This window comes from Protobothrops mucrosquamatus, unplaced genomic scaffold (genome assembly GCF_001527695.2).
Source record: "Protobothrops mucrosquamatus isolate PMUCROS unplaced genomic scaffold, P.Mucros_1.0 scaffold1725, whole genome shotgun sequence".
Taxonomy (NCBI): domain Eukaryota; kingdom Metazoa; phylum Chordata; class Lepidosauria; order Squamata; family Viperidae; genus Protobothrops; species Protobothrops mucrosquamatus.
This window is the reverse complement of record NW_015387872.1, coordinates 133,953-145,534: the sequence shown is the minus strand read 5'-3', so window position 1 is coordinate 145,534 and position 11,582 is coordinate 133,953. Positions and strand designations below refer to the sequence as shown.

The 11,582-nt window shown below is 40.7% G+C and overlaps 2 protein-coding genes across 4 annotated transcripts in view; one reads left to right on the top strand and one right to left on the bottom strand.

Moving 5' to 3' along the window:
- Nucleotides 1-2,151, bottom strand: part of PRIM1 (DNA primase subunit 1) — a gene marked incomplete at its 5' end in the record, with an annotated part of 20,012 nt that extends 17,861 nt beyond the window's left edge. Inside the window, 1 exon segment of the mRNA XM_015822899.1 lies at nt 1,994-2,151. Coding sequence (XP_015678385.1) covers nt 1,994-2,151 — 158 coding nt within the window.
- Nucleotides 2,152-9,595: 7,444 nt separating this feature from the next.
- LOC107293735 (17-beta-hydroxysteroid dehydrogenase type 6-like) overlaps nt 9,596-11,582 on the top strand; it is a 4,941-nt gene continuing 2,954 nt past the window's right edge. For all 3 annotated transcript variants that reach the window (XM_015822896.1, XM_015822897.1, XM_015822895.1), the window contains exons 1-2: nt 9,596-9,908; nt 10,282-10,540. In XM_015822896.1, coding sequence (XP_015678382.1) covers nt 9,596-9,908; nt 10,282-10,540 — 572 coding nt within the window. The remainder of the gene's footprint in view (nt 9,909-10,281; nt 10,541-11,582) is intronic.

Below are 11,582 nucleotides of genomic sequence, written 5' to 3'. Positions count from 1 at the left end.
TTCCAATATCTCAGGGGTGCCACAAAGAAGAGGGAGTCAAGTTATTCTCCAAAGCACCTGCAGGCAGGACAAGAAGCAACGGATAGAAACTAATCAAAAAGAGAAGCAGCCTAGAACTAAGGAGAAATTTCCTGACAATTAGAACAATTAATCAGTGGAACAACTTGCCTTCAGAAGCTGTGAATGCTCCAACACTGGAAGTTTTAAAGAAGATACTGGACAACCATTAGTCTGAAATGATATACGGTTTCCTGCCTGAGCAGGGGATTGGGCTAGAAGACCTCCAAGGTCCCTTCCATTATTATTATTGTTGTTCTATGTGTGAATAGTAAACACACGGATGTTCAGGTAACATACCAGGACACTTTCATCTGTTAATCTCCATAGGTTTGACATATTTGTAACATCAACAAAAAAGTAGGATATTTTATTTGGCCGTGTGATTAGAAACATAAGGAATTTGTCTCCGATGCAGAAGCTCTCATTATACATGCAAAGCAATATAATCACCATTACCATCATCCCTCCAATAAGGGCTGGGTAGGTAAAGAAGATAAAAAGGATAAGTGATACTACTATAGCCATACTACATGGGTAAATATACATAGACATTGGGCAGGGGGAAAAACTGTCCCTGTATCCAGTTGTTTTGGCATGCAATGGCCTTTAGTGCCACCCGAGGGGAAGAGTTGAAAAAGTTTATGTCCAGGATGTCAGGGGTCTATAGATATCTTCTCAGCCCTCCTTCTGACCTGCACAATATACAAAGTAAATATACAATCTACAAGTAAAAGGCAAGAACTGTAAAGTTAATTTTGTAGTTTATCTTGGTTTTGAATTATGTTCGCAAGGGCTTTCTGAATGGCTTATTTTAAGGAAGTAAATCTCAGTTTATTGCCGACTACTGATTACAACTGTGGTTTAATGTGATGAACTAATTATATTTTTTGATTTGTACTTGATCCATCCAAATCTCAAAATAATCCCTAAGAAGCAAAAGAGTAGAACAAAAATAAAACCAGAAGCATTCCTACACCAATTTTTAACATGATACATGAATATAACATAGAAATCTGACAGAAGCACTGTATATACTTGTAATATATTTATGTAGGAATCGCACATTTTTCATGGTACTTTTATATAAAATTTGAGGATCTGCTTGTCCACAGATGGGCTTATCTGGGAGTATATGGAATATATGGGTATTTTTAAAAAGCTGAGGGAAATGTCTATCATATATATTCATGGATAAGACCATCTGCAGGTAAGCCAAACCCAATTTCTTGGGTGTATTTTGGCATCTAAAATTCTGAGTATATACAGTGCACAATAATTTCAAAACTATGCTGATGTTATCTGAGAGATGAATAAAGTCTCTTCCTACTTGTCTGTTCACAGAGAAAAGGTCAAACCTCCTCCAAAGCACCTGAGGGCAGGACAAGAAGTAACAGATGGAAGCTTTTCAAGAACCAATCTAGAACTAAGGAGAAATTTCCTGACAGTGATAATTAATTAGTGGAATAACTTGTCTCAAGAAGTTGTGGGTGCTCCCTTACTGGTTTTTGAGAAGAGATTAGACAGCCATTTCTCCGGAATGGTATAAGGTCTCCTGCTTAAGCAGGGGGTTGGACTAGAACAGGGTCCCCAACCCCCGGTCCACGGCATGCCAGCAACCGGTCTGCACAAACAAGCAAAGCCCCATCCGTGGGATGCAGGCAACACATTAACCACACACTCTCTGATCCATGGAAAAACCTTTCTCCATGGAGCCGATCCCTGGTGCCCAAAAGATTGGGGGCCTCCAAGATCTCTTCCAATTCTGTTATTCTGCATTAAATATCCTTTACAAACCCTCAATAATCCTATTGTGCAATAGCGGCCTTCCTTAAATGTTACCCTTCAGATATGCTAGGATGCATTTAGGCACTTCAGATTTTGTAGGCACCTGGCTAAGGAAGACTTCTTCATATCAGAATATTTCATTCCATACCTTGTGTGAATACACGGCTCCAATGTCAATTTTATATGGACATAATTTTTGGATTTCTTTTTCCAACTCCTGTGGGGTGTTGAAAGACTGATACCGCACATAGATATCATCACGGAGTGTGAATGAGAACTCCCGTCGCTGAAAATAGTTCTTTGACACTACAAAAGGAAAATACACAATCCCATCTTGGTTTCATGGTAGAACATAAGAATATTTCCTCAAATCTCAATTCTTCTATAAATCCATGAGATNCTAAAGTGGCCTCTGACGACCTCCAGTGGTTCCCCCTCGCCCAGTCTCATCGTGAAGTGTGGGTTTTGCCCGAGAGCTTATCCATTCATTTATACTAAGTCTGGTTTTCTACTTCAGCGAATATTCAGATATCTAGAAACAGTGGATTATTCGAAGATTTTAAAAATGTAGCGAGAAGGAAGAACACTCGCAGTACAGCCGAACTTTCCTTTAGTCTGTGAGGAAGCCTCCACAATGGAAGCTTAATTTGCGGTGTCCTTTTAGACCAGCGTTTCTCAAACGTAGCAAATTTAAGATGTCTGCATGACTCCCAGAATTCCCCAACTAAAAACACTGCTATAGCTGCAATCTAGTTTGCCAAAATACAAACTGGCTAACAGCACTTGTTAAAAGTCTGGTGATAGGTGGATTTTTGCTAGTGGCAAAATCATCCATCAGTCGTACTTCTTCAGCAATTCTAATTTTTTCTGCATCCTATGGGCATTTTCCATCGCACCTAATCTCAGCACAAACATGCTGTGACAACAGCTTTTTTTTCCTGCTTTGTCCCCAATGACATGCTTTTAATTTCATTCCCAGTCCATTCTGGGCAGGCTGAAGTCATATATACCTAAATATTTTGACTTAAGGGCACTTGTTTTTGTACATGGTAACTGCATCGAGACATTCATTCATTCATTCATCCAACATAGCCAACATACTTTCCTCCTTCTCCTATTTTTCCCATGATAATAACCTTGTGAGATGAGTTGGACTGAGAGAAGGTGAATGGCCCAAAGTCACCTGGCTGGCTTTCGCAGCTAAGGCGGAACTAGAACTCATGGTCTTCAGCTTTCTAGTCTGGTGCCTTAACCATTATGCCAAATGACAAACTGGCAAACATACGCAAAGATGGAAAGATTCTAAAATACCCACAACAGAGGAATAGTTGGTGAAAATGACAGAATTTGTAGAGGTGGCAAAATTGATTTGTGTAATTGGATAAAGGCATTTGTTAATGACTAATAACACTTTATGGACTTTTTGCTTAAAACAGAAAAAATGAACTTGTAATTTATGGGTCTGATGATTAGAATGATAGAATATGGAAAGAAAGAAATCATTATGTAACTTTAGAGAGACAGAGAGAATGAAATATAATTGTCTTTATAACTGCTATAAAGAAGATTGGAAGCCACTCCTTTATATCTTTTTTTCTTTCATGTCTTTTTTCCATTCATTTCTATTTATCACTTTTTCTTTACTTTCTTTTTAAAATCTATATTTTTTTTACTTTGTGAAAAAACTGTAATAAACATTAATTTTTATTTTTTTTAGTATTTTTACAGTATGTAGATTAGTCTACTGTATCACTGGGATGATTTTAATTTTAGTATTGAATGTAAATTGTGTTGCTCAATAATCAAAATAAATGACGATGACCATTGAATGCCAGGTTCCTGTTAAAGTAATGTTTTCTGGTTTATTCTAACACCATCGAAATGAAGCTTCACAGTGTATAAAATTTGCTGAGCGTTGTTCCCCATTGCCTTGGAGAGAAGTGGAAGGGCTGCAATGACTTCAGGCAAAAGCAGGATAGGGATTAGTAATGGGATCAGCAAATCTTATGCAGTCATGTTGTTTTGCCAGCTCAAGGATGATTTAGCAATTAGGAAAGGTTCAAAGTCTGGTGGCCAAAACTGAAATTTCAGAGCTACAAGGAAGCCTCAGAGAAAACCAAACTGGCAATCTTTCATTTGCATTGAAATTATATATGGGATTATGAAACTAGAGAGAATGAATTGTGAAATTGACTATTGATATAATTGGTATTAAGTAAGCTTAACTGCTTAACAACCAGTATGTTCACTTTTTTAATGATTCAGTAAAACAAGTAATCATAAAAAGGGTAACTTGTGTATCTTTACTAAGGGTACAAATTCCAAAGTATAAATTGTCTCTTTCTATCCACCTTTCTACCCTGGCAAGCACTCAAGACTCAAAACAAAATTTCAAAACAAAAATAATATGAAAATGTAGATTAAATATAACAATAAAACAAATAGTGAATCATTTAATGGTGAAAAGTCTAGTGACAGAGATGCCTATTTACAGATCTCCCAATTTTTGAGAAAATGCTGGCCAAACACTTGGGGAAATGCATTCCATGGCTTGGAAAAAACGTCAGAGAAACTTTTTCTCACATGCCAGCGTGGCAAGTCTCTGACAGTGCAGAGGCCTATTTCTGCTGAGCTAAACAGTCAAAGTGATAACAGGAAAGGCAGCCCTTTAGGTAGTCAGACCCCAAACTGTTTAAGGCTTTAAAACTGAATACAACATATTTAATTGTGCCCACTAAGCAACCGGCAACCAGTACAGACCGTTCATGTCAGACATCACACATTTTCAGTGGTTAGAAATCTGGATGCTTCATTTTGCATCAACTGCAACCTCTAGACCCATTTCAAGAATAACCCTCTGTGGGTTTCCGGTTTGCGATTGCGGTGCTGGTGGATGTGTGGAGAGGCTGCTCTCTCCACCGTCCGGTTTTTCTCCGTCAGAAGACCCTGCAAAGGGGTTGAAAGTCGCCCAGGAGGGGCGACCACCACCGAGGAGGACCCTCAACGACCGCGGAAGGGCAGAAACCCTTCCATTGGATCCAAGGCAGCTCCTCTGGACTGACAAAGAAAAGATCGGCCATTAACCTGGCCGATCACCAAGCCGTTCCTGCCAAAAGCCCAAAGCACTACTAAGCACGACGAAAGCAACCTGGAGGAGTTGGGTGAGACCTTACCTTACCTTCCCTGCTTCCCATCTATTTTCCTGTAAAAGCCTGTGAATACCTTCTTCCCCCTTCTCAATTCTGCGACTCCTGCCTACTTTGGGAATATAAAGCTAAGGCAAGAAAAAAAAATAGAACTAGACTAAATGACTAAATATTTGGACTTGTAATTTCTGGATACCTGGGCTCTCAAAAAATTCTTTATTCTTACAGAGACTTATTGTTTTGTTTGTTTGCTAAGCTGGAAAAAAAAGAGGAATATTTCTTTCTTTCTTCTTTGAACCGGATAACAGGTTAACTGTGCATTGCACTAGGGACATCTTGTAACAAAACGTGGTACAGCAAGTGAATTTTTTTTTTTCTGGGAGATTTCTGAGACTAAAATTTGTCCTTGACATTATCAAAAAAGATAAGAACCTGAAACAGCTAGGTGGTGAAAATAATTTTCTATAGTGGAGGTGGATTCCTATTGACTTTCATTAAAATAGCCTCCGCTAAAGGACTATTTGCAAATACTACAGAAGTGGAGGAACACCACCCACAGCTTAACTTCAAATTTATACTTGAAAAAATCTTAGAATTCCAGACTGAAAGATATACATACCACCTTAAAGCTACAAAACACAGCCCTGACTCCAATAGATGAACTTACAACCCAAAAAGCAACAGAAGAAGAAGGAATTAATACCAAAGTGGATTTCAAAGAATGCCAGCTACAATCTACTCAGAACTTTGATATCCAAACTTTGATTGCATCCAAAGAATCTGCAACTTCAACAGCAACAGAAACTGAAGAAAGCAACACTAAGACGGAAGATGCTAAAGACTTACATATACAATACACTGAGAATTCAGATAACCCAGATGACCAAAAAACAACTAAACACTGAATATGACCTTTCATCTAAACCAGCTGAAATCAGAAGAAGATCAGCCTGAACTCATGACAAATACACTAAACCAAATATGGAGATTTAAACTATCAGGCCAACAATTTAATGACTATGAAGGGACTAGCTTCCTTGATAGGCTGATGACTGGATGGTCTCCCTTGATTCAAATGACATATGCAGGAATGCAGAGAGATCCACCCGAGGATTTAAAAGCTCTGTTATGGAAGCCTGTGTGGCACAAAAGGAAGGCCAGAGTTAGATTTAAAAATGGTTTTCTTTAAGTGACCTCTAATGGAAGAGCTTTAAATCGTACTTAATGGGATAAGGAGATTTTAAAAGATATCAATTGATGTAATATTCAGGATTTATATTTACAAGGGAAATAAATTAGTTACTAGCAGGGCTTTTTTTCAGCCGGAACGCGGCGGAACCGCGTTCCGGCACCTTTTTCCGGGCCGGCCGCACCGGAAATAGCCCCTCCCAAATTTTACTTGCATTCCTGTTCTCTAAAGGGGCGGTCCTAGGGTTTGATGAGGGCGTGGCCAGGTTTGAGTTCCGCCACCTTTTCTCCGAGAAAAAAAGCCCTGGTTACTAGAATAATAGTTTTGAATTATAACATAGAACAGTGGTGGTGAACCTATGGCACACGTACCAGAGGCGGCACTCAGAGCTCTCTCTGTGGGCACACGTGCCTCCTGCTAACTCGCCGAGGTCCCACGTAGGCGGATGCATCCCAGCACGGCTCGTTTCCTTCCCCCCCATCCCTCCTGGCCTTGCATGCTCTCCTTTTCCCTCGCATGACCCACTGCATCGCCTTCTCAGCTGTCAGCCGGCCATCCAGCTCAGAGGTGGCTTCTTTGAACTGCTAGTGGCGGGCTGTGGAGCCCCAGAGTGCACCAGTCGAGGGGCTGGCCCCCATGCGCTCACTGACCTCTGTGTGCGGGGGCCGATGGTGTCAGGCAGCAACCACCCCAGCCCTTGCCTTTCCCCATGGCAATGGCACCCCCACCCTGCTTCACCTCACTCCATAGGACGAGCCTCCTGCCTACCGCCCCACCTGCCAGAGACCCTCTGGATCTCCCCCAACCCTGCCCACTCCCCACAGGCATCCCTCCCCATGAGCAACAATGAGGTGACCATGCCCACCTTGGCCACACCCACCCAATCTGCCATGACCACCACAGCTACGCCCACCCAGTGGGCCATGCCCACCTGGCACCCAGCAATAAATAAGTTTGTTTTGAGTTGCAGTTTTGGCACTCGGTCTCTAAAAGGTTCGCCATCACTGACATAGAAGATGGATTCAGAGTATAAGTTATTTTATTAGTAAGCGATGAATATGATTGTGGAATAAACTAAGAATTTATTTGAATAAATATAAGTATATTTTAGAAATGATAACTATTTTGTAATGAACTAAGGCACAGGTTGGCAACCTGCAGCCCCGGAGCCACATGCGGCTCTTTGAGCCTTCCCCTGTGGCTCCCAGCCTCCTCTGCCATTTGCAGAGAGAGACAGAGACAGAGAGAAGCACTTGCGCTTCCCTGCTTCTCTCTCTGTCTCTGTCTCTCTCTCTGTGTGTGTTTGTGTGTGTGTATGTGTAAAAGAGAGTAGACTCACAGTGTTCTCTGACAAGCTGAAAAGCTTTTTGGGCGGGGCTCCTGCCTTTGCTGCGTCTCTGCAGGAAGCAGGAAGGGCAGGAGAGTGCTAGCTAGCCCAACTATGCTGACTCAGGAATTCTGGGAGTTGAAGTCCATGAGTCATAAAAGAGCCGAAGTTGCCTATCCCTGAGCTTGTTGGAGAACAGCTTGAAGCCAGCTTGCCAGGTGAGCAGAAGATCGGAGAGAGGGAGAGGGGGGGGAGAGAAAGAGAGAGAGAGGGAGAGAAAGAGAGAGGGAGAGAAAGAGAGAGAGAGGAGAGAGACCCTTTTGACATCTAAAATGAAGATAACACTGCATATATCCTTTTTTAACCTTTATTATTTATATATATATATATATATATATTTTATTTGTATATATGTGTTTATATATATGTGTGTATTTGTGAGTGCTTTTTGAACATACTGTGTATGTATATACAGTATATATATGTGTGTGTGTATATATATGTGTGTATATATACATATGTATGTGTGTGTGTGTATATATATATTTATACACACATATATATATATACACATATATACACACATATATATACACATATATATATACACACACATACACACATATATATACACACACACATACATACACACATACACACATACATATAATAAAGGTAAAAAAGGATATATGCAGTGTTATCTTCATTTTAGACGTCAAAAGGGTATTGCGGCTCCCAATGTTTTGTTTTCAGTGGGAAATGGGTCCAAGTGGCTCTTTGAGTGTTTTGGGTTGCCTACCACTGAACTAAGGGAACCATGGGCTATCCGAAATCTAAATACTATGGACATTAAGCCAACTGGAATACTGTAATTGAAACCAGATAAAAGTTAAAAACAGGATTTGAAGGCATATAAATTAAAAGTCGTCGATAAATGTTTCAAATGATTGAGTTATAACTAGCAATGTATTAATCTGAAATTTGGTATAATAACTAAGGGAAACAGAGAGGAAATTTTTGATGATGTAAACTGACATATGTATGGAAAAACGCGTTATTTGACTATGTATTACCCAACCACCAAGTTGCTTCCTTAATACCTAAAGCTTTGTTAAAATGGAAAATTAATAAAACTTGTTTAAAAAAAAGAAAAAGAACAACCCTCTGTGGTGCATATAGTGGTGTGTTTCAGTTTAGCTGTGACCTGTACATTATGCAGATGGATAATAGTGAGAGCTACATATCTGAAGTTAATCCTAACTTACACCCTAATGGACTTACACCCTGCCCAGTACAGTCATAGGTTGTGACAGTAGTAAAGTGAGTGACTAACCCAATTTTGAGACTTTTACGGTAGTCATTAAGCCACCATAGCAATCATTAAGTGAACCAATTGTTCTCCAAGGGCCGGTTTTACCAAAAACCAGAAGTAAATGCTAGTTTTTTTTTGCAAAAGTAACATAAAACACAGTCATGCACAGAACTGCAGGACGCTACAAATGGTTGTAAATGTGGACTAGTCAACAAGTGCCTGACATGTGGTCATGTGACCATGATGAGGGGCAGTTGTTGGAACTTTAGAATTGGGTCATAACTAATCCATCATAACTTCAAATAGTTGCTAAATAACCAATCATAATTTGAGGACTACTTGTACAAAAATACCAAATTTCTTGACAAGGAATGGTAGTTCATTCGTAGCAGGAGAGTAGTGAAAATTCACCTCTAGTATGTCTGTGGAGGTTCTCAGTCACCAAGATCATAGTTGTCTCAAAGTAACTTTCACCTCTAGTAAGGTGCTGATTTATTCCAGGTAAAGTTGCATAGACAGAATTCATCTGCTGAGGAGATTATTTGCTAAAGGGAAGTGCAATGAACTACAGAGCAGCTATAGCAAACATCATTTTGTTAACCATTAATCTGTGAATTGGATGTTCCATTCCAATTCTTCTGGGAACATACTGTTGGCCATCGACATCAGAAGGACAACAGATAGAAGAAAAAAGACCAGAAAAATTGGTTTAAGAACAAAACAAAACAGGAAACCCAAAGACCTTAAATTTTATCTTATTTTAATACACAGCAAGCATGTGGTTCTACCTGGCATTGGCAATTTTGCTGTACTTTGTGATACGATCCTATCGAGAAAGACAGCAGGTAGACAACCTGAGAGAAAAACACGTATTCATCACTGGCTGTGATTCTGGTTTTGGAAACCAGCTGGCCAGACAACTGGATGCCCAGGGTCTACACGTGTTGGCTGCTTGTCTCACCCAGAAGGGAGCACAGCAACTGGAGAGACTCACATCGGACCGGTTGAAAACCACCCTGTTGGATGTCACCAGTAGCGAGAGCATTGAGGCAGCAACTGCATGGGTGAAAGAATGTGTGGGGAATAAAGGTACAGTGGCTCAACTGTAAATAGGCTTCTCAATAATCTGGAGCAAATTATAAATTGATTAGGAAAGTCTTCTTGGAGATCAACTATTTCATAAGGCTTATTAGGAAGAGCTCCTTATGAAATAGTAGGAAGAACTCTTTGTGGTATAATTAATCCTAGATCATGAGATTATGTAGCTAGTGCTGATTAAAACATACTTTCAAGGTGTTTTGGCTCTTAATTTAATTTTATTCAAGGAAATTTTCCCTTAGCCTAAAGAACATACATAGAAGATTTTTGAGGACTTTAGATTTTTAACTCTGCTCAGCCTGGGCCAAATTTTCAGTCTCTTTCTTGTGTAAAGTTTTACATACTTGTTGTCTTTTCTTTGCAGGACTTTGGGGCTTGGTAAATAATGCTGGAATTGTGCACCCTGTATCCCCCAATGAATGGCTGACCAAAGAGGATTATATGAAAGTGCTGAACGTCAATCTAATTGGGCTAATTGATGTGACACTGCATATGTTGCCCTTGGTGAAGAAGGCCAGGGGAAGAGTGGTTAACATGTCCAGCATCATGGGTCGACTTAGTACCATGGGAGGTGGCTACTGTCTCTCAAAGTATGGAGTGGAGGCTTTCTCTGACAGTCTCAGGTAATCTCATGCCACTTCAAAGAGCAGGTTTGAGTGGATGTTTGAGAAGGAGTAAATGTTTCCATGTTCCTGGGTTCAGATAGATAAGGAGGAGGAAAGTGGAACTCAGTCAAGGGCTTTGCTAGGTGTGTCTTTTATATCTGATCCGATTTAGGAAAATGGGCCAAGTTATTATTTGGTTAAACTGTTGATGAAAATAGTTTATTCTTTTAAAATCAATCTGGTTTGAAAAGTTTAGCAATACAGTTAACATATTTATTTTGTCTTCTTTTGAACGTATAACCTGCCTTTCCTCCAGGAACTTAAACTGGCATATATAGTAGTATTATCACCATAATGATTCTGTAACATAGGCCAGGCTGAGAAAGGTATAATGGGTGGCTTTAGTTCAGTACATGCTTGCCGAAATAGAAGAATCTCTGCCATGAAATCCCATGCAGAGAGAGCAATAATTTATTAGTATTCATTAATAATCAAGTGGAAAAAAAGGCAGGAATTGCTTAAAGACGCCTGGAGAGCAGTTGGAGGGCGAGCCGAACCGAATTCGACCGAACACAGGCAAGGATACAGGTTAGATCCTACCTAGTGGCGATGAGGGTGGCGAGGTCTAACTACTACTCCACCCTCATTGCGTCATCAGATAATCGCCCGGCCACCCTCTTCAGGGTGACCCACTCTCTCCTTCAGCTGAGGGGGGGAGGGGATTCCCTGGAGGGGAGGGCCGAGGATTTTGCTCAATATCTGTATGACAAAGTCGCTCGGATTCGAGAAGGTCTTGACTCTGACTGGGTGGCCCCGGGGGAGGAGTCAGGAGTAAGTCTTGAGACGGTTATATGGGAGGAATTTGACTCTGTGGCTCCTGAGGATGTGGACAGGATTCTCGGGAGGCTGAATGCAACCACATGTTTACTGGATCCGTGCCCCTCCTGGCTGGTACTGGCTGCCCGGGAGGGTACACGAGCCTGGCTCCAGGGAATTATAAATGCTTCTCTGTGGGAGGGTGTCTTCCCCGTAACCTTGAAGGAAGCGGTGGTGAGGCCCC